General features: G+C 46.5%; 1 protein-coding gene across 4 annotated transcripts in view; it reads left to right on the top strand.

Moving 5' to 3' along the window:
• Positions 1-24081, top strand: part of LARGE1 (LARGE xylosyl- and glucuronyltransferase 1) — a 469066-nt gene that overhangs the window by 396657 nt on the left and 48328 nt on the right. For all 4 annotated transcript variants that reach the window (XM_088459224.1, XM_088459227.1, XM_088459226.1 and 1 more), the window contains exons 8-9: positions 18319-18431; positions 23428-23553. In XM_088459224.1, coding sequence (XP_088315350.1) covers positions 18319-18431; positions 23428-23553 — 239 coding nt within the window. The remainder of the gene's footprint in view (positions 1-18318; positions 18432-23427; positions 23554-24081) is intronic.

The raw sequence follows: 24081 nt of genomic DNA, 5'->3' as shown, positions 1-24081 counted from the left end.
TGGCCTGTGTAAGCCACTAGCAGAAGCCGCAAGTGATTCATCAGGCCGCTAATCTGTCAGTGTTCCGCCCGGAAATGTGAGCAGGTGATGTTCTGTTTCGTGCTATGTACATTTCCAACTGAGAAATCAAAACAACGCCCCAGATCGTGCCCAGAATCTCACACCACAGTAGTCAAGATTTTTTTTTTTTTAGTACCTTCTTGATTTGTCGGAAAGGACGGATTTTACGGAGGTCAGGGCCTGCTAAAATATCAGTGTGTCTCAACAGATGAGGGCTGCGGTGCAGCGAGGCCATGTCCATTGTTTGGTAGGTCACTTTGTCCAACGTAAATCATCAAATGTTGGGTTTTGCTCCATCTGCTGTAGGCAGCTCATGAGGAAACCTCTAACTGTAGTTACTCTGCGTTATACAACAGAACATTCATGCTGGCAGGCCGGTGATGTGCAGAACCCCCCCCCCCAACCCCTGCTGGAGATGCTCAGGTTAACTCACTGTACACAGATGGAGCAGGGTTTATCACAGTGAACAGTGGGGCTGATTCAGACCCGTTCACTATGATGTGAACGCTCGTAGCTGCCGATAGTCGCTATCTGCGCATGCGTACGCATCGCAATGCGCGTGCGTTTAACAATACCAGAGATTGGGATGCGTTCGCTCGCTGCGTGTAGACAGCCCAGTAGAGTGATTGACGGGAGAGGCCGTTTGTGGGTGGTGACAGGGGCTGACCACTGGAAACGGGGGAGTGGAGGTGCGAACGCAGGCGTGCCTGAGCGTCTCAACGCCGTTTCAAAGGCAGCATCATAGTACACGTCACTTGGTGGGATTTCACTCTGAAGTGATCGCTGTGCTTGCGGCAGGGTAAAGGCAACCTTAAGTGTTGCGATCGCATCCGATGGTGCTCGATGTACCAATGTTTCCAAGCACTTCCAGGAGATGACGTGTGCAAGTGGGCGTCTTAAGACAGGCTGGTGGGCGTCTACATACACATAGTGCTTATGCCTTGCCATGCGATCGCCTACCATGCTGTCACTTACCCGAATTTGCATAAGCTGGGGGCGAGCGTACGTATCTAGCGAGCGGGTCTGAATGAGCTCCAGTGCACCATGACTTATGAGCTACTGTATCTGGTGAGAGATCTCTATTGATTTAGCTGTGAGTAGTTCGTTCTACTGTTCGATTCCAGTTCTTTGCAAACAAAAATAATGTAACATGCCATTTGCTGCAGCACAGTCTGCTCCACCTGTTAGTGGTTGATTTTTTTGCTATAGACTTCCCTGAATATAAAGAATCCTTATCACCGCATATCGAGGCAGTAAGGATTCTTTTTCTCCTGAGATGTACCAATTAAAATGCAGGGACACGGGCTCCGATACGTCCATCGGCGGACAGTGCGCATGCACAATCGGAAAAGGCCACAATGCGTATCTTGATCTCCTGCAGCCCACTGGAGAGGATCCCTCTCTGGCAGAATAGCACCATTGGCGTTAATAGGCTAATACCATCTAAAGATGGCGTCGCCCCACACGTGCAAGTTAGGAAAAGCTTTGCTTTGCGGATATCATTCAGTACTGTGCCTATAGAAAAGAAAGCAGATTTCTCCAAAATCTCCTGCGACACTAAATTCTGCCCTTAAACATGCAGAAACAGCAATTGTCAGGGCAGAATTGATTAATAAATGTGCTGCTATATATCTTCCCAGGGTTTGGACTCTTGGGGGTATATTTGCTAAAGTGCGGGTGTTTAGAAGTGGAGATGTTGCCCATAGCAACCAATCAGATACTAGCTATTATCTTCTAGAAGGTGCTAGGTAAATGTTAAGTAGAATCTGATTGGTTGCTATGGGTAATCCATCTCGCCGCGTCTTTGGGCGCACCATCAAAGCTTACACCCACTTTATGGCAGGTGCTATCTCTTCTTCTGGACTTGGCGTCTGTGCTACTGCGACACGCCCGTATCTGCCTACTCACCCCCCTATTACCTCCCAGGAAGGCGCACTAAAATCCGAATTCGATCTGAGTGTCCCGGCGGGGAACCATCGGAACACTGCACGGCGCAACTCGAACGTATGCGCAGAAGTAAAACATTGTCCGTTTGCGTGTGACATTGGCACTGCATGCGCCTCCGACTCATGCCCTTGGCATGCAGAAGGAACGGGGGGGAGTATTTATAGACTGAGCAAATTTCACGTCGCCAGGGTGTGCACATCATTTAATTCATATCTGGAAACCCTGGTGCTGTGTTGAGGAAATTGGCGCATGACACGAAAGGTAAAGATTACGCTATTCAGGGATATTAAATCTCTCTCCCTTTGCAGCACTGCACTGAGATATCTATAACTTCATTGATTTTTTTCTGTAATACAGTCAGAAAGATTGAGCCATTCTTCTCTGCAAACACAGGCGACAGGCGTTTACCTGCCATTGTCGCTGTCTCTATGAGGGAGAGGCTCCTTTGTAACGTTTAATATGTAAAATGATTGCCGTTGTCTTTTTATTCGCATCCTGTGCTTTTCTACCCCGAACGGCTTTCTACCACTGTGAGATTGTAATTATTGTAGGAATAATGGGCCTGATTCAGAGCCGGACGCAATTAGCGCTCGCTCGTCCAGAAAATAGGGGTGGATATTCAAATGAACCGTTCGCTGTTTGCGGTCTGTTCACGCCTCTAGGTCTGAACGAGCGAACAAAACTTGCGGTCGTTTTTTGGGAAACTACGCCCCCTGGCCGCTCGCATCCTACGTCATGTCCGCTATTTATTTGATTAATCTAGTACATCGACCAGGGTCTGAGCTGCTCGCTATTCTTGTGGTTGGTTTTTGCTACCACAATTTTGCGAGCAGTTCTGGCTATAAAATAACCCAGTGACGTGGTCAATGACGCTGCTGTTTTAATTATGCACAACCATAAAACGCCCGTTTTGACCTTTAAGCACGCCTGCATTCTGATCTCCACTCCCCGTTTTCAAGCACCTTCCCTGTTACCACCCACATACGCCTCTTTCTGTCACTCAAATTATCAGGCATTTGCTATTTTGCGAGCACATGAATTTCGACCGCACTGACTGGTTCGCGCATGCGTATAACGATCCGTACGCATGCGCAGTTGGGCAAACATCGCTCGGAGCGAACGAGCGGCCGCTAACGAGCGGCTCTGAATCAGGCCTTCTGCTTTGAAATGAAGAGCATTGTTATAGTGGGCCCACGACCGTCTTTGGCCACTTTTCATTGTTCTCTTATAGACGCGGAAATCTTATTTCTGTGTCTTTTATACAAGTTGCGGTAACGGCCCCATTCATTGTCTAAGTAATACAGGAGACTGCGGAGATTCGCTGCTTACAGTACCTGTCAGTACAGAAGAGGAACGCAGTCCCCATACACAAGTCATTTTCTTATTCAACAAGATCCAAAAATACAGAATATTCAGAATTTGTCAGTGTAGTTAAACGCCATTGTAATTGGCGCAATTAGCCCTAATCTTCTTGTAAAACACTTTCTCAGCCATCAAATAAAATGACAGTAAAAGGAACGCATTGTTGTAAACTTTAACTTTTTTTGGGGTCTGGCAAGGATGTGTCCTGATTTGGTCCTACTATAATAAGTTGGCCACACCCGGTCCCCATTGACGATACGCTACAGGGTGGACGTCACCTGTTATTCCGACCCTGTGTGAATGATTCCTCTTTCTTTCCCACATTAGACCGTATTACTGGTTTTAAAATAGGGATAAACTCCCCCAGCTGGATTGCAAGGTTTATAGCGATTGACCGGGGGAATTGGGCGGCATAGTCCAGCGGATGAGGGGGGTTCCGGGGTAGACCTCACACCTTAATCAGTGCTCCTTGCTGCAGGGTCAACCGGCCAATCAAAATACATATTGCAATTCCCCGGAGGTTTTCCATCTTTTGTTATCCCTTTGTATAATATTCTATAACTCTGATGTTGCTTCAGGGGCGAATTAATGCCCATGTGCCTCCTCTGAGCGGCGGCGGGTCACCCCCCTCAGCCACACATCTTACCTTGGGCCTGATTCAGCAAGGAACGTAACTGCGAATGCAATGGCGATTACGCACGCAGTTCAACTGCGATAATATGCTAATCCATTGTGATCGCTATGCCGCCGCAGTACTACATAAGGACGCCCACTGTACATTACACACATCTGTAATGGTTAGCAAGACTGCGAAGCTATCGGTAACATGGAGTACCATCGCAGCCTCACGCACCCTTGCACAAGCTCTGACCTTACTCAGGAATTGCTAACATCATCGCACGCTATGAGACATATGGCATCACAGTGGATAATTTATACATGACCCTGCACTGGCACGCCTGCGTTCGCCCGACCACCCCTCCGTCACCATCCACAAATGGCCCTTCCTGTCAATCACTCTGCTCTGGGTCACTGTAATCGCCATTCGGATCGCAATTGCTAGTTTGCGCACGCCCACTGCGATGCATACGCATGCGCAGTGCGAATTAATCGACCGATTGCGTGCGTATTAGCAAGTGCGTTCCCGGCTGAATCAGGCCCTGAGTATGCACACTGCCCCCCCCTCTCTTAAAACACCCCTGTCTCCACTGCTAAAAACCCGCAGTTTAGTAAATATACCCCTATGTGTTACTTGATAAATACGTTGCTATATTGCTATATTGCCATATTCATGCTCTGAAACTGAAATGTGCTGGGCTCTTCCTCCACGATCTTAAAACCTGGTCTAGATGTTCCTAATGATTTAATTGATTCATTTTTCCATTCGCTGAAACTATTCTGCCCTGAATCCAAATCCGATACGTTAATTTAATTCTCACCTGATAGAGCAGCTCGGAGAAAAACAAAACCACTTAACCCAACAATGTTCCATCTATAAAACGAGGAACAGTGAGGAATTCAACGGCAGCGCAGCGTTCAGCGTGCTGGGGAGCACTATACGGGATTTCTATATTACACAGTGTTAAACACAAACTGTTTTGCCATTTTATAATCATAGGGCATGATTCAGAGGGGCCCGCAGTTCAGATGCGGCTGCGATTACCGACAGATTCGCAAATGCAAAAATATGCAAGTGGAAGTTTAAGCATTCCCTTTGTGCACTACCGTGCGACGGGCTTAGCAAGCCCTACGATGCCCGCTTTGCATATCTGAGCAATGCGCTGGTGGATCCGATCTGTCCAACGTCAGTGCACCATCATCGCAACATCAAACTTTCTTAAAATATGGCCTCTTTGACTGCGGTGCTGCGAAAGAGAACAGAGCCACATGCTGAAACACTCCCATAACACGCCTGTAACACGGACAGGACACTCCCATAACACGCCTATAACACGGACATGACCCTCCCATAACACGCCCTCTTTTTGTGAAGACTTTAGGTGACCTCCCAGTCTCCACCCTGAACCACCCATGGTTTGCAGACACCCTCTCAAGTAACTGCAATATTGTACCCAAGCGCATACGCCATCGCACTGATTGGTCCCCGCGTGCGTAGTAAGGGTTACCAGGACTTTTTGCAAATGCGCAGAAGCAAATAATCGCTCAACTGCGGAACCATTGGTGCTTTGACCACCTCTGAATAACCAGTGGCCCCGAGAGGGATGGTGGGTAAGGATTAGAAGGGCCCGGGTCTTTGTTGGCACCTGGGAGAGCAGGGGAATTATAACCATGCCCCCGTGATGCCATTCCCATGCCCCTCGCAGCTGGGCACACCGTTGGTAAGCACACAACGAGCTGATTCAGTATGGCACAGAGGGCCTGATTCAGAGCCGCTCGTAAGCGTCCGCTCGTTCGCTCCGAGCGATGTTCGCACAACTGCGCATGCGTATGGGTTGTAATACGCATGCGCGAACCAGTCATTGCGGTCGGAAATTGTGTGCTCGCAAAATAGCGAATGCCTGCTAATTTGAGTGACAGGAGGAGGCGTTTGTGGGTGGTAACTGGGGAAGGTGCTTGAAAACGGGGAGTGGAGATCCGAACGCAGGTGTGCCAAACGGTCAAAACGGGCGTTTTAAGGGTGTGCATAATTAACAAAGCAGCGTCATCGACCACGTCACTTGGTTGTCTTTTAGCCTGAACTGCTCGCATGATTGCGGTAGGAAAATCCTACCACAAGCACTGCGAGCAGTTCATACGCCTTTCGATTAATCTAATAAATAGCGGAGATGACGTAGGATGCGAGCGGCCAGGGGGCGTTCTATAAAAAATAGCAAGCGCATGTTTCGTTCGCTCGTTCAGACATAGAGGCTTCAACAGACCGCAAAGAGCGAGCACTCTATTTAAATATCCGGCCCCTTTTTCTGAACGAGCGAGCGCAATTAGCGTCCAGCTCTGAATCAGGCCCAGAGCCACTTGATGTGTAAAGGAATATCTTCGCTCATCGACTCTTGCAGCCAAGGACGTGAATACGCCGATTAATTCATGTGACAACATATATCACAATGAGGTTTGCAATTTCTCACCATGCCGCTGTAACAGGGAAATGCAGATTACTATTACCGTACAATTAGCATAGCAAAACAAGTTGTGCGTTCTAATAATCAGCATTTCACTGAGCAGTCTTATAATTATTTAGTAGACTATTGAATATTTTTACATAAATAAATAAAAAGACTGATTGCATGAAGATAGATGTACTGGATCCCCGCTGCTTCGGAAATGTTTGGCGGAAACCCCTCGGTGCCAGTCAGCTGTGTGCTCCTACGTCAGTCTCCCATCTATTCATGTGCTATTTTTTACATAACCCCTTCAGTTTTCCAAAGCACTGTTACTGTAAGTTCATTTTTCTGGCTACTAAGATCAGAGAGGTGATAAAAAGGCTGGAGGAGACTTTAAACTTCGAAATGGGGCAGGAGGTGGCAATAAGATGGCGTGTAAACTACCAAATGAATCGCAATAGGTGCAGAAGTATTCAAGACGTCGGAAGAGAATCAACGATACCCGCAGACCCGATGGTTTGTTTGCATCTTCCATGGGGAAAGGACTGGGCATGAGCAGAACGGATCCTACAATCTGGTACGTATTGCCCCCAAGCCACGGCATGATTGCGGTTGTTTGGGAGCGGGTACAGGGTCAGGGCGGCACTACCTGCGTTTCCACAAACTAGGTCGTGAGATATACTGGACTCGCAAGTGGGCAGGAGGCGGCCATTCTGAGGAAGCTTGGGTTTACTCAGATGGCCAATGCTACAAACATTGTGACCGATGGTCGCAGTGTTGATCCGATCCAGCGTCTTCGGACACAGGCATCGGCTCTGAGATGCCGACAGGAGGCGTCCTTTCTCTGCAGGCGCCTCCTGCAGGCATTAGCATATTATTGCATATCTTTGGACGCAGCTGCTGCTGGGAGTATGGCGTACATCTTTGAACCTGGCCCATAGATATGGATTTTGCCCCATACACGTGTTAGTTTTATAAACAGGCCCCTCGGCCTCTAGTAGCACAAGAGGGTTTGTCGGTAGGGTCTCCCAGTGGCCTGAGGGTTGTCTGTGCCGTAGAAGAAACATGGAGGCACGGTACATATTGTTGTACGCACAGATGAGTTTTCCAGGTGAACATTCCGGGCACGCAGACCGCCATTATGCTTTTTTTTTTTTTAACAGTGGCTGAACGGAAGCATAAAATATAAAAGTCTGTTTTGGCAAAGTAAAAGCTTCAAAGTTCTGCCTACCATCACTTCGGACCGCGCCTTTAGTTACGGTAATTAAAAACTTTTCCTTTTATCTCCTGAAGAACTGCTTGTTGGAGCCTCTGCTACTGTAGGTCTTAATTGGGAAATGAGGAAGTAAGGGCACGTTAGGACAGTCTTACTTCATGTTTCACAGTTGTACATGTTACAGCATAGCTTTACATAATTTGGGTTCATATATAAATCGGGTTTATACGGGGGAAAGGCCATCCATTGAAAGTACCGGATAGCGGCAGGCCACTGCCATGTCAGGGGGTGTAGATGTCAGGTCGTTTTACAGGTCTCAAAAAGTTCTCTGCGGACACCGGCTGAGCTCTAAACGCCAGTATATCGTCCTGCAGAACAAATATATTTTTTTTGCGTTTTGGCTCAGATCAGACACATTAGGGTGTGCACTTAGATGCTTGTTTCAGGCTAGCATGTAGTGCCGCAACAAAAAGAGAGATATAGACGTGGACTTACCGCAACTTACTCACAATCAGCGATCAAATTCAGCCAGTTTGCCCTATCAGAAGGAGGAACGATCCCCTGGCACCTGCTGTGGATTTCGGGTATACAGGAATGAAAAGGAGACACTGTTGGAAATGATGTGTGTGCAGGTGTGGATACTGCAGAGTTAAGTAGGAACACACCAGCGGGTGACTCAAACTATGAGTAGCCCCGTTACTTAACCAATGGTGTTGGTTTATTGGTAGATAACAGGTACAGCCGTACTCACTGTTACATGTACACTGGTAGATGGAGCGGAGCTTGAGCAAGGTAGGGTTCTATACAACTCACCAGCCGGTGAGTGTATGCTGCAAACGTGTAGTGGTGCAGGGATGCTGGAACAGCTTAATATGCAGGTATTAACCAAGTCTCTCGTAGGAGCTAAGTAGGAGACTACTGTCTCCCACCATGTTATTCTGCACATAGAGCCTGATTCAGAGCCGGACGCAATTAGCGCTCGCTCGTCCAGAAAATAGAGGTGGCTATTCAAATCAACCGTTCGCTCTTTGCGGTCTGTTCACGCCTCCAGGTCTGAACGAGCGAACAAAACTTGCGGTCGTTTTTTAAAAAAATACGCCCCCTGGCCGCTCGCATCCTACGTCATGTCCGCTATTTATTAGATTAATCGAGTACATCGACCAGGGTATGAACTGCTCGCTATTCTTGGGGTTGGTTTTTGCTACCACAATTTTGCGAGCAGTTCTGGCTATAAAATAACCCAGTGACGTGGTCAATGACGCTGCTGTTTTAATTATGTACACCCATAAAACGCCCGTTTTGACCTTTAAGCACGCCTGCGTTCGGATCTCCACTCCCCGTTACCACCCACATACGCCTACTCCTGTCACTCAAATTATCAGGCATTCGCTATTTTGCGAGCACATGAATTTCGACCGCACTGACTGGTTCGCGCATGCGTATAACGATCCGTACGCATGCGCAGTTGGGCAAACATCGCTCGGAGCGAACGAGCGGCCGCTTACGAGCGGCTCTGAATCAGGCCCATAGAGTAAAGATGGCTGCAGTCACAAGTGCAGTATAACATCAGGTTGAAGGTCGGACCTCAATGCACAGTAGACTCTGGGTCCTAGTGCCCAGCATATATGCACAGTTCATATGCGCACTGCTTTTAAACAGACAATTTTTCTTTTTGAAAATGCCTGTCCCCATTAGGAAGATTTGCAAATTATTGTTACTTCTCTGGTGCCTTCTTTAAAAAAAAAATAATAATAAGCAAGTGTTAGCAGTGTTTACAAACAACCCATCTACTTGTGAGCTGGAGATCTCAGCTAGTATTACATAGGAGCCTCTTCTCTCTAATCGTTATTACATTGTAGCTGTCCACCATTCTAAACCTGGCCAAACACTGCACGATAATCGTGCAAACCAGCCAACTAAATGACTGGCTTGAACAGTTGTCATTCAGTGTATAGCAGTGACTGGTGATCTCTCTCACAGCCTGATACGGGATGGAAGACAGTCTGGATAGTTCGGTTTGGGTATCAAACTTGCCCGATCCTTGGGATGGCCGTCGATCATCGATGATTCAAAATCATTGATGGTTTATGGCCGATGTGGAATACTTTTACCATAGATGGCAGAGAGCCAATGGTTCTTGATGAGTGGGAGCCGATTTTTTTTTTTTCTGGACAGGACGAAGCTTAGCTCCGCCCCTGTTTTTGATTGGCCCGCAGCCTAACTGTTCCTCACCGCAGTGTTGGCCGTACAGAGGTGCAAACCAGTGATGGTTCACTATAGATGGTTTTTATGCCATCAATGGTAACCACCGATGGACACCCCTCCGATGGCCATCCCTACCCGATCCACCCAACAGTCGTTCAGCCACCTTTAGGCTATGAATGGAGATCACCTCCCCATACATCAACAAGCTATCGGGCAGTTGGCTCCTCCCTTGTCCCTGCGCAATCAGACAGTGTATGGCCAGCTTAATCGCTAGGGCTACACGCAGTCTAAAAGTGATTACTATTACAACAGAGATTGTTCGTTGTGTAACTTATAGAGATCACAGGAATGGTTTTTTGGGGGGGACATTTCATTGAAATTAATTGCATAAAATATAATTTAATTGCACTATTATTTTTTTCTAAGTGGAATCTTAGGACATTTAATCCAACGCTTGTGAATTGCTCATGCAAGCTATGGGGAATTGCAACGAATCAGGTAGAAAATAACAATATTTGCAGACTATTGTTGTCAAGAATATAAATAAATACACAAGCATAATAAAACTGGGTGAACATATCCCTTAAGTCTGGTAAACATTTACATGTGTATATATATATATATATATATATATATATTATATATTTATATATACATACACACACACAAGAATATATATATAGAACCCTTGTCAATGTTTTGGCTTTTTTTTTTTTTCAACTATACAGTATACACACAACAGCCCCAGAGCCCCTTTGGTATTACATCAATTACATCAATATAGAGTATATTTAAATGGGCAGGAAATAGCATTACACTGTAGATCCCGCAGTTACACTAAATCTTGCCCTGGGTTGTAAGCCGGCATCTCTCCCCCATAGTCTCCTGGCTGCAGTCACTACACCTCCCCATCCATTACTCTGCGAATGAGGGTGAATGTCTCAGTGAGAGAGCACAATGCCCCCGGTGCATTGTATTTAAAACTCAGCTGAACATTCGCGCCATCTGCTCTCTCTCAACAGCTGAGACTGTGTGTGTGTGTGTTAATCTGGCACCGCAGTGCCCCCTGCCCCACTGCTGACCTTCAATAGAAAAGTACAAATTGCTGTACGCAGACAGGCAGTGATTCTGCAGCGAGTGGACCGCATGCTCACGGCCAAGTAGGCGCCCTAAATATATACTGTATTATATGAATTCATGTCTTTGCTAATATTAATGCTGAAAAAGGCATTTTACTTCTGTATAAGAAAGGCGAGAAAGTAATACCACTTAGGGGAATTATTATATAACAAAGCGTTTTGACAGTCGTTATGCCGCTATTGGTATTGTGACCGTCGCCGGCATCCTAATCGTCAGGATCCTGACTACGTCCCCTCGAAAAATAAAGCTTAATGCCCCAGCCCCCAAGAAATAAATATTAATATCCTATAACCGTAATGTTTGTAATCCTAAATCATTATTAGAAACTTGAATCACAACTCTAAGGACATGTGAAAAAATGACAATAAGTCGCAGGTAGCGCTTACTTTCCTACTCACCCGGAAGTTGCGGGAGGCTCACGATTTTTCGGGTAACCCCCCCACCGTGCCCACAAAAGAGTATGCATATCTTCCACACCCAGCCCACTTCATAGTGAAGTAGGCAGGATGGGGAGATTTTACAGGTCCGTAGGGAGGGGGTGGGGCTAAATTATGCAAATCTAGTCATTTAGCCCCGTCCCCTCCTGGCGGACCTGCCAATCGCGAGCTTTCCCCATAAAGGGGCGGGGCATCTAAAGTCTGCCCCCTCCCCCCAAGGTAACAGCAGCATCTCCTCCCCGAATGTCCCCGGAGAGGATTTTTAGAAAGTCGATAAGTCTGAGGTATCACTTTGATGCATGAAAACCCCTAAAACCTCAAGAAAATCCCTAAAACCTCAAATGGCGCATGCCTCCCACCGTCTGTAGGCGCAGAGGCGTTTTAGCAATTGAGACGCACTGTATCAGAAATGTATTGGAGAAGTGCTGGGCGCTGACCGAGAGGTGGTTAAACAGATGCACGAAGACGTTCCCTCTTATGGGCGTGTCGTACAACTGATTGCGAACACGGAAGCTTAATGGCTCACATTGGAGGACGTACTCTGATGAAATATCTGCACCTAGCATGGGACTGGCGCAGGTTTCGATGGTGCGACCGATAGTGGCGTCTGATAACGCACTAAGCGGTATTACAGCATCTAAAGATGCGCAAAATGCACCAGCATAGCCATGGCTGCCAGGGCACATTGAAACACTTGTAGAACTACTAGCACAAGCATGGCCAGACATCCAGAGTCTTCTGGGATTTTTACTGTACTAGGAAAAAAAATATTATAAAACGAATAAAGATACCGTACACAGTATATGACGTCTCATCAAATACAGATCCCCCCACACAACGTCTATCACTCATATATTTGTTTCTTAAATCTTGCAATTTTGGATCCAATGGGATTAAAAATAAATAATAATAATAACAATAAAAGCATTAGTCTAAACTCCTAATAGCCAAACTATGGAAATCCCCTCACCCTCCCACTTACTCTCCCCTTGTTACCCGGTTATGGTACATTTCCTCTATGGCGTATATTACCTCCCTTTTAAACAATACTCTGTCTACCTATCATCAGATATGGTGCCCTTGGTTTTACTTTCCATAAATAAGCTATGCCAGGAGTCCATCCTTGTTACCTTTCTGCTGTCTTACTATTGTTCTTTCCTGATTAGAATACCCCTACTCCATACTTGCCTGCATGTCAGGGAGATTGTGAAAGCATCACCTATGAGCGCGTGTTACAGTGGGCGTGTACTGATAAATCTGAGAGGCGTGTCCTAAACCTGACTTACATCCAAATGTATACCCAGCCCAAAAGCAGTTAGGGCCTGATTCAGAGCTCGCTCTGAATCAGTGCCCTCCCTCTCTTTTTTTAGAGCGGCCTCCTGGCCGCTCGCATAGCTATGGGTGACCACCCACAGCTATAGCGAGCGGCCAAAAAGATGGTCGCGATGGTCAAGACCATCGCGACCATTGGGCTTGCAACGAGACCCTTGTGGTAAGGTCTCGTCTGCCGCAAGCCCTGGAGTGCTTTCAGCTCTATCAGAGCCAAAAGCACTCCCACTGACATCATTTGTGATGTCAGTGGGGCCGGCCCCAGACGGTAGGCGTTCCCTTGGGAAAATGGAGACTTTCTTTTACGAACGCCTACCGTTTTGTGGGCGGCTGCCCCGACATCATCAGTGATGTCAGTGGGGAGCTTCCTGCTCCTTCAGAGCAGAAAGCTCCCTGGGGCTTACGACTGCCCAGACCCAACCTTAGGGTCTGGTCGTAAGCCCCGATGGTCGCGATGGTGATCACCATCGCGACCATCAACCTGGTCGGTCGTTAAACTGTGGGTGGCCCTGATTTAGTGCGACCGCTTGAAACTAACGACCGCCTCTGAATGAGGTCCTTTGAGACTTATAATAACCAATGCAAGGAAATGACACTAATGATCCCATTGGAATGTATATATCTCTGTTTTTTAATATAACAGCTTCATAATGGGGGTAAGGATGAAATGAGGGAGATTGGTAGAGTCTTCAGGGAGACAGGGAGATTGCTACTATTTCAGGGAGTCTCCCTGACAATGAGGGAGAGTTGGCCAGTATACTCTACTCTATGGTATGTGTATGTATATTTATGGATGCATTACTTTTACTTACCGTATATACTCGAGTATAAGCCGAGTTTTTCAGCACAAAAAATGTGCTGAAAAAGTACCCCCTCGGCTTATACTCGAGTCAAGTGTAGCGCTGACCGGACGGAGTTCGGTCAGCGCTACACACTGCCAAACACACAGCCGCCAGAGCCGGCAGCTGCGTGTTTGGTGTAATCAGCAGCCGCTGAGAGTCTGTCAGACTCTCAGCGGCTGCTGCTGCTCCCACTGCGGGAGCCATCTTCCGGGTTCCGCAGTGGGTGATGGGAGACACGTCGTCATGACGACATCTCCCATGCAAAGCGGCCGGAGGAGCGGACAGCGGCGGGACCAGGAGCGGGAGTTTCAGGTAAGTGATTTTTTTATTTTTATTCTTGTCCCGTCTCTCTCTACTGGGGGGGGACTACAGGGGGCACTACCAGGGGGAGATTACTACAGGGGGCACTACCAGGGGGAGATTACTACAGGGGGCACTACCAGGGGGCGATTACTACAGGGGGCATTATCAGGGGGCGATTACTACAGGGGGCACTAAAAGGGGGGATTACCACTGGGGGTACTACCAGGGGGGGATTACTACTGGAGGCACTGAAAGGGGGGATTACCACTGGGGGCACTACCAGGAGGGATTACTACTGGGGGCACAACCAGGGGGAATTACTACTGGGGGCACTACCAGCTGCTGCCATTTCCCACACTAGGCTTATACTCGAGTCAATAAGTTTTCCCAGTTTTTTGGGGTAAAAGTAGGTACCTCGGCTTATACTCGAGTATATACGGTATGTTACAGAGATTTTTGCTGTTTGTAGTATTGTAGGATACTGTTAAAAATCACTTTACTTTGTTACTAAGTCCACGTTGTGGATTTATTCGATCCTTATGTATCATGACTTTTATTTATTTCATTTTTTTGTTATTCTCTTTGATGTTATGCAGTGTCCTTAAAATAAAATGGTAAAAAAAAAAAAAGCATTAGAACAGCACACGCCCTTAATACTCCGTTTATCGTTCTACCGTAGCTTACCAGCCCTCCTCCTAACTCTGCAGCCTCTGGCCCTGATTCAGACCTGCTTGTTTTCTGGCATTTAGGAGCAAATTGCTGATCATCAGTTACTCCCATACGTTACCAGATTTTCATTCCAACCAATCAACTAGTTGGATGGCTGGACAGATAATCTTTAGGTGTGTGCCCAGCTTTATAGTAGCCACACGCGTTTTACTCACCGACAACTACAATTGTCAATGAACGAATAAAAGTACCACCAGATTGGAGGTGTATGTCTCGTAGTCGCACATGGGGGGAGGGGGCGTGCACGTGTGGTGAGTTCCTGGTGCTGTACCGTGCGCTATGTGACCGGTGTCCTGCCCAGGACGTAGTACAGAGGGGGCAGCAATGTTTTCTAATTTCACAACTGTCCATCATTTTAGAGATAAAAGGTTTATTTAACACAAATATCACATCGCTATAATATTTACTAAAATCATTTTAATGCAGATGAAACTTTGTATTGTCTGCTAACCTCATCTAATCTAATGGGAAAGTACAGAAGTGTAGATGAATGTAATTATTGGTAATGCACCACTAAAGGTTGTAGTGTTTGTTGTTGCACGGTGTGCCTCTGGCAGTGATTAGGTTAAAGATTCAAATCTCAGACTAATGGCCAGAGATATTGAGCGAGAGGCTGTCTGCGGCTGGGGACGTGCGTACTGTCACAGCGGCTCGCGCATAATAATGACACTTGTAATAGGTTCAGTGGCTGTAGCAGAATTTATCGGACTGAGCAGACTCAAGTAGGAATCAATACTCCGATACAACATATGCCGGCTCTACGCCACTGCTACATGCATATGTGACATCTCTGGATATTAGAAGTCATTTTTTTCTGTCAGTAATAGGGGACTATTCATTTCAGCACAGCAACCGGACGAGAAAGTACTCAGACCGAAAGTATCCCCTTTATTAATTACAATGGCTGCTCGTCAGACCGTGTACTTTGTACAGCCTTGCTTCTCTATTGTAGAACTACATGTTCCAGCATGCACTGACAGCCCTTAACCGAAAGGGCATGCTGGTACTTGTTGACCCACAGGCACCATTGTGTTCTTCCAGTCGGATGCTGCAGTGCATGCTGGAACATGTAGTCTGGCTACAATTGTAGTTCGGTAAAACCCGATAGTTTGCGTACAAGTTCGATGTTTGATGATCTGCATGTGCGCACAGGATCTGTACAGCGTACAGAGCAGAGCTCCTTCTGCGAGCCCGCTCGCAGTGCCTGGGCGCCTCAGCCCAAATAACAGGCTGCGGCTGATTGGAGGTTGCGGCATTAGCATATTATTGCACAGTAGCTGCTTCCAAAAACTCAGCCAGTAGCGCAAATCTCTGAATCAGGCCCATGACTTGCATTATATAACGTGGATGATAGACCGCTGTCGCGCGTTTCCCTGCCTGTCAGACCCACCAGCCTGACTCTGGGCTCTGTTACCAGAGGAGTGTTAGGGAAAACCTGACATTCAGCAGCTCCTTATACAACGTGCGAAAGATGTTCTGCAGCCGCAGGAACATTCGCACTTATTATCTCTCTTAGGGCTCGTATACGCGGGCCCTGAGATCAGACTACTGTTATAGCCATAGACAAAACCTAGACTTCGTCCTCGAATTTTAACAGAACGCACGGAGCAAAGGGCTTGAAGACTGCGTCTTTTGACGCAGCGCTACTGCGTATTTATATCAATGCCGCGGCCGGTGGTCTACCTACTGAGACGCCCACCAGCTGCGGAGCTATTGCGCCACTGTGCGCGTTATGACGCACCATGGGAGATTGCAACATCCCTATGTAGGCGTCTGAACATGGCCGTCTTTAGACACAGTTGACTGACTGGGACATGACCGCGTCTGGCTGGCCACCCCCCCTGTTGCCACCCGGAAACGGGCAACGAAATGCATCTATCTGCGTACAATTTCAATCTGCGTCTATGTGCGGTAAGCATCGGGACACGTGCAGTGCGACTCGTACTCATGCGCAAGCAGAAAACATCGGCCCTTCGCATCCAACATAGACACTAATGATTTCTTTCGTAGAAACTGCAATGTATAGTACAGAGCAGCGACGCTTCTAAGCGCTGCGAGCAACCGTCCATTCACTGACATTACTTCTTCCCGACTATCAACGCAAAAAAAACGTTTTAACTAAGCTTTGAGAATGCACATTGAATAGCGCTGTAGGTCATTATGATGTGTTGGGCTTGATCCTGAAGAGACTGTAGTAATACAGAGGGGTAAACCAAAGAAAATAGAACTACTTTTATAGGATTAAATCCACCGATGCTTAATTAAACTTTTATTGTATGGTAAAGTAGTCAGGTTGTATGATTTCTTTAATTATTTGAAATCGGGACACTATATATGTACTGTCGCATTAATATTTCTAGCCCTAACTTTGCCCGCCAGTTACACTTTTACACTTTAAAGTTTTTATGGTTAGGTTGCAATTAGAGTTACAGTTCGGCTGTGGTTAAGGTTAGATTGCGATTAGAGTTAGGCTGTGGTTAGGTTGCAATTAGGGTTAGGCTGTGGTTAGGGTTAGGATGCAATTAGGGTTAGGATGCGATTAGGGTTAGGTTGGGATTATGGTTAGGATGTGGTTAGTGTTGAGTTGCAATTATTGTTAGGCTGTGGTTAGGGTTAGGTTGCAATTAGGGTTAGGCTGTGGTTAGGGTTAGGCTGTGGTTAGGGTTAGGTTGCAATTAGGGTTAGGCTGTGGTTAGGGTTAGGTTGCAATTAGGGTTAGGCTGTGGTTAGGGTTAGGTTGGGATTATGGTTAGGATGTGGTTAGTGTTGAGTTGCAATTATTGTTAGGCTGTGGTTAGGGTTAGGTTGCAATTAGGGTTAGGCTGTGGTTAGGGTTAGGTTGCAATTAGGGTTAGGCTGTGGTTAGGGTTAGGTTGCAATTAGGGTTAGGCTGTGGTTAGGGTTAGGTTGGGATTATGGTTAGGATGTGGTTAGTGTTGAGTTGCAATTATTGTTAGGCTGTGGTTAGGGATAGGATGCAATTAGTGTTAGGCTGTGGCTAGGGTTAGGATGAAATTAGGGTTAGGATGCGATTAGGGTTAGGTTGGGATTATGGTTAGGCTGTGGTTAGTGTTGAGTTTCAATTATTGTTAGGCTGTGGTTAGGGTTAGGTTGCAATTAGGGTTAAAGTTAGGCTGTGGTTAGGGTTGGGTTCAGGGTTAGGGATACTTACATGGCAATGGAAAACCGCATGGTTGATATGCTGACTGTTGACATTCACAATTTCAACAGTCTGGCAATGTCAACATTACGTCAGTGTTGACTTTGTTAATGTCAACCTCCCGTCCATATTGCTCCATTCTGGAGGGGAGATGCTGGTGGGCACTGTGGGGGGCAGGGCGGATCATGTCATTTTGCTATAATGACTGCAGAGACCGAATTATGCACAAGGTTTGTAGGATTATATTTCTTTTATTAATTGTAGTTAATAAATATTTTAAAGTAACTCTGGCAGTTTAAGACTTTACAATACACAGCCAAAAAACATAGAAGTGTTATAATGCAGCTGGTGCAATAACAATTGTTATTTAATAAAGTATAATATATACAAAAAGTTATATACTGTATATAAAAACAGACGAGTGAAGAGAAAGAGGGACAAGGAGATTTGTACAGGATAAAAGGGGCACAGATGTCACTGTGTGGCCTATTTATCCCCCCTCTACCTGTTTTTCTATTTTATTTTTCAGGGGTGATCCTTTTGCTCCTGGACAAGCTACGCAAAATGAAATGGGAGCAGATGTGGCGGCTGACTGCGGAACGAGAACTGATGAGCATGCTATCTACCTCCCTGGCTGATCAGGTGAGGCCACGCTTAGTGCTGCACTCACAACTGCGGTAACAGGGAGAGGAGACGGTTCTTGCAGAGCTGCGGATCCGTGTTTCTGGCCTCACCTTCCTGTACCTTGCTGTGGAGGCAAGAAGTGTGCGCACTCTTTAGCTTAAATAACCCAGTAAGAGCAAGTTAATATTTAATGAGAACAAATTTTAAATACTGTTATGTGAGCACATTGGAACAGTTACAAGTTCGGCCCTGTCTACTCAGCCTTATTTTGTCAGCAGTAAGTCTCAGCGGTGCCGCGTGTCAGCAGTAAGTCTCAGCGGTGCCGCGTGTCAGCAGTTCCTGACCGTAGGCAGCAGCTTGGCTCACTGGCAGGTCGTCACATGAAGACCCTGGGAGTTATAGTATTGCAGTAGCTGGAGAAACACAATTGGCCCACCCTCGAAATAAATTAATATGTATTTGTGACCGGACGCCTTTCGCCTAAGCCGGCCCTGATCACAGGTTAGTGCTTTCGGAATCCCAATCACCGTCAGTGACCGTCTGTCACTGACTCCGCCCACTGCGCCGTGGGCATGTAACGACGCTGCCACCACCAAACTCTACCACCGGCGTTTGGAACCGCTTTTTACGTTACCCTCAGGCTCCTACCTCGTCACCTGGAACCGCTTCTGCTGCGTATGCATTTGATTAACTGCGGACCTCCTGTTTGGTGTCAGCTGTTCACACCTGATCTCTCGCAATGGACCAGGTCTGCATGGTAGCTTGGCAGAGGGCTTCAACTTGGAGACGCTGAGCTCTTACCCAGAACAGCAGGAGAACGGAATAGCGTTTGGCGCAATTCTGTTGGTTGCAGGATACAGATGTAGGAGATTTTAAAGGCAAAAGGTGTTTATTTGCTCAATGTCTTAAAGAAGACCCTCCCTTCCGTCTGAAGGGGAATATCACACAGAAATCAAACAGCAATTCTCCACAAAGGATTTTCAAAGATGTACAATATTACCAGGCACGAAGCCTTCTTTTATGCTCCCTCAGGGTACAGTGCCATATGGGGTAAGTCCGCCCTGTGGTCCCCAACCAATCATGTTTCCTCACATACAGTAATATAATTTAACCACATAATACATTTCAAAGGAAATAGTAAATGACATTCATCCTTCCCAATGGAAGTATCAATCAGTTTGGCATTCCCAACCTTAAAACATTGTGACATCCAAAAGGTTCTGAAAAACAAACAAATTGTATTTTCAAAGGAAGTTCTTTATCTGAAGGGTTTGGCTATATGACACCATTCACACCTTCAAACAGAAACCTTCCAGCCAGAGTTCACTGACCACAACAGGTCTTCCTATTCATCAGACCTCCTGCTAGTTTCTGCAGACACAGAGGCTGGTCATGTCATATTCAGGCATATATTCAAGAAGTGCATTTTCTCTACAAAATATACATTTAAACCATATAGTGCATAGCCTATTAAATATACGTTGCTTCATGCACTAATGCATTGCAGATCAGCTGCAGTGCATTACAGCAATACATATATACTTTAATACAGTTTATTATAAACCATGTGCAGTGTGCCTTTACAGTGTCCTTTTAAAAATGGCACAATGGTATGAGGGTTAATCCCCTCAATGCCTTGGCAGCCATTTTAATCACGTGTGGTCGGCCTCCGGCCACAGTACTCATCATCAACACTTTGCGTTCTGGACCGATATCCATTTATCAGTAGACTAGATACTAGCGGCCTCACCAAATAACGTTTCAGCCAACAAAACGGCACTCTCTTTACAACTTTAAGGGGCATATTTACTAATGTGAGAGTTTTTAGAAGTGGAGATGTTGCCCATAGCAACCAATAAGATTCTAGCTATTATCTTCTAGAAGGTGCTAGATAAATGTTAAGTAGAATCTGATTGGTTGCTATGGGTAACATCTCCACTTCTAGAAACCTGCACTTTAGTACTGTAAATATACCCCCAAGAATCTCTCTGTTTATGCTGCAATTATGATGATTTACTATCGCCAATTATCGTGGCAGCAGAAAATCAGTTATTGCCGCAATTCACTAAAAATATCACCGGGGTGAGTGATTGATATGCACATTCGTAAATTGATTTAGCCGGTTCACATATGCGCGGTGGACTGGGAAGAAAAAAAAAAATCAAAATAACATTTTAAAAATGAAAAAAATCTGAACAAATATAAGATTTACCAATACCTCAATAACATCACTTGTTCCTAATTAAGTAATAGGCTGATTGTCGGTGCTGCCCGCAATATGGCTGCTTCCACTGTGCGTAATTGACGAGAACAAATATTCCATATTCACTACTATATTCCTAATTTGTGAGCTTTAAATGTAAATTAAAATATTCACCGATATTCAGGTCCTGGTGGATGTCTGCCGCGGCATTGCGCCACGTCTGAGACTTACCAAGCGTTGCCATATTTAAAGATGTTTGTCAGTATTCTGAAATACTACAATTTTATAATTGATGTCCGCGCCTTGTACATTTCTCGCTGCTTAAGAAATAAGTTTCTCAGCTCATTGCAGTTGCCTGCTAAGTTCTAGCAGCCCCACTGATATCACCCCTGCTGAGCGTTCAGCTAGCATTCAGAGAACATCGATTGCCAGAGAATAAGTTCTATGGACTGAAAGACTTTTATTTTGTCAGAGACGGCGAGGCGTTTGCAAGTCGTGTCAATCCGAAAAAGAAAAAAGTTTTCAAATTAGCCAAAAGCTTTAAAAAGAGATCAATGGAAATATCCTTGGGTCAAAGTCACAGCTTCAAACTTGACGACACCCTTCGACAACATCTATGTGCACGCCTGATTTTTTTGGAATGACCACTACGGACTCTAGATGGTGTATTGATGTTTATTGTTACTTTCTGCCAGCAGCACATCACATAACAAGCATTGGTTAGCAGGCTGCGTGAGCCCGTTTAAGTTTTACAATTACAGTTGCCCCATCTGCCTTTTTGTATCCCCCCATTTCCATCTAATAACGCTGCTGCTATAGTGATCGAGGGTCTCAGCTTCCAATCCAGAGCCGGCCTTGGGCACAGGACATATAGTAAGTTGACTAGGGTGCCATTGTTCTAGGGGGGGTTGCCCACCAGGGAGCACAACGCTTGGCTGCAATTTATTGGGGCACCAGATTAAATATTATTTATTTATTTATTTATTACCAGTTATTTATATAGCGCACACATATTCCACAGCACTTTACAGAGAATATTTGGCCATTCACATCAGTCCCTGCCCCAGTGGAGCTTACACTCTATGGGGGTCATTCAGACCCGCTCGCGAGCAAAGTTCGCTCGCTAGCGGGTCGATGTTGTGAGACTGCGCATGCGCACGACGGAGGGAGCTCCGTCGTGCGCATGCGCGAGACCCGGCGAGTGACGAGAAATACGTCACTCGGGGTCTCGCACCAAAGGGGGCGTGCTGTCGATGGTGACTGACAGCACGCCCCCTTTGGTGGGCGTGCCGGGGGCGTGGTGGCCAGAGGGAGGCGCTCCCATGGGAACGCCTACCGTCTGAGTCCGGCCCCACTGACATCAGTAATGATGTCAGTGGGAGTGATCTTGGCTCTGATAGAGCCAAAATCACTCCTTGGCTTGCGGCAGCGAGACCCTACCGCAGGGTCTCGTCGCAAGCCCGATGGTCGCGATGGTTTTTGACCATCATCATGGACGCTCGCTATAGCTGTGGGTGGTAACCCACAGCTATGCGGGCGTCCATGAGGACGCTCCAAAAAAAGGTAGGAGGGCCCTGATTCAGAGCGAGCGCTCTGGTCAGAGCGTTCAGCTCTGAATCAGGCCCTATGTTCCCTATCACATGCTCACACATATACACACTAGGGTTAATTTAATGTTTTGAAGCCAATTAACCTGCCAGAATATTTTTGGAGTGTGAGAGGAAACAGGAGTACCCGGAGGAAACCCACGCAAGCACAGGGAGAATATACAAACTCCACACAGTTAGGGCCGTGGTGGGAATCGAACCCACGACCTCAGTGCTGTGAGGCAGTAACGCTAACCATTACACTGTCTGTGCTGCCTAATATTCCTTAGTGCACTAAATTGGTCAGGGCCGGCTCTATTCCACCCTTCTAAAAGAAATATATGTAGTTCATTCAGGTTGGGTATGAAATACCGGCAGTCGGGATGCCTTCTGTAAAAATACTGACATCTGTTAAAATGCCGACATCGGCATCCCGATGCTCGGTATCCCGTTAGTGACTAAATCTATCCCTGCCGCCTTGGTGCCTAAACCTAACCTCCTCCCCTTAGTGCCTAACCCTAACACCCCCCAGAGGTATCTAATCCTACCCCCCCCAAAGCCTAACCCTGTCCCCCATCCATGGTACCTAAACCCCACGGCTAACGGCTAAAATGCCTGGCTTACCTCTGATCGGGATGCCATCTGTCGGGATTCCGGCGTCAGTATGTAGGCTGGCGTTTGGATTTAACCGCCTATGTTTTGTCCCGAGTTGGGATTCTGATGCTGGGATTTAGACAGACGACATCCCGGCCGTCGGTATAATAACTACATCCCGTTTATTCAGCCCGTAGTCAGATAGTAATGTTGTATTAATATATATATATATATATATATATTTATATATATATACGAGCAATATGTTGTTTTGTGAAATGAGCAGGGCTCCCCTGCCGCTAATCGGCCACAAATTTGGGCCTAACCATGGCATGAAAGATGCGCCCCACGCACTCAGTTGAATTGGCCATGCCCACATATGAGCTTTCTGCCCAGATGACTGCGCAATTGCCCGCCTTTCACTGCCCCAGTCTTACAATGTCTGTTTGTGCCATCTATAACCACGCCTTAGAGCCACGTGGTTACGCTGAGCCGCGTAGGGATTAATCCACCCGGGCCGCCAGCAGATATCTCACAATCTCTCTCATTCTGACGGCATGAAAAAAGACATTTTGCAGGTGTGTTCCTCTCCCTGTGAGTGTGGGAAGCTGAGCTGTCTGTCTCTCCCCAGGACATCTTCAATGCTGTCATCAAGCAGAATCCGTTCCTGGTGCATCAGCTCCCCTGCTTTTGGAACGTGCAGCTGTCAGATCACACCCGCTCCGAGCAGTGCTACAGAGACGTCTCAGATCTGAAGGTGAGGTGTGAATGTGACGGGGGAGGGCAGTCGCAGCTTGTGCGTGCGCCCTGGATGAAGTGTCACTGTGAGTGCAGAGCGCATTACAATGAATGATCAAACAACTTGTTAGGTCTAAAAAACTTTTACCTGGTATTCTTCTCTTCCTCGCTCTAACACTATATACCGTACCAGGTCTGACCTAAGGGAAAAGGAAAAATAGAAATAAGCCATTTTATTAAGATAAATTATTATGATTGTTTTATTTATAATGTGTCACAAAGGTTCCATAATGCAATACAATATATAGGGGTTATAAAATACGGCAAAATTACATAAGTGCATTAGACATTTACAGACAAGTATCCATACACTAGCTGCTGCCTGCGGCTTCGGCAACGATTGAATCGCTTCTGCCAACATTGTTTTTATTTGAGGTGTTGTATTACTTTGTATAGGGGCCCTGTCGCGGGAGTGGCTCACGTGACCAGCAGCGCTATACAGACTGGTGGCAGCAGCGCCTTCACCCACCACTGACACCAATGTCAC

Source organism: Taudactylus pleione, unplaced genomic scaffold (genome assembly GCF_031769625.1).
Source record: "Taudactylus pleione unplaced genomic scaffold, aTauple2 ptg000903l, whole genome shotgun sequence".
In the NCBI taxonomy this organism is placed as follows: Eukaryota; Metazoa; Chordata; class Amphibia; order Anura; family Myobatrachidae; genus Taudactylus; species Taudactylus pleione.
The sequence above is the reverse complement of the archived record's forward strand: the minus strand, read 5'-3'. Positions and strand labels throughout refer to the sequence as shown.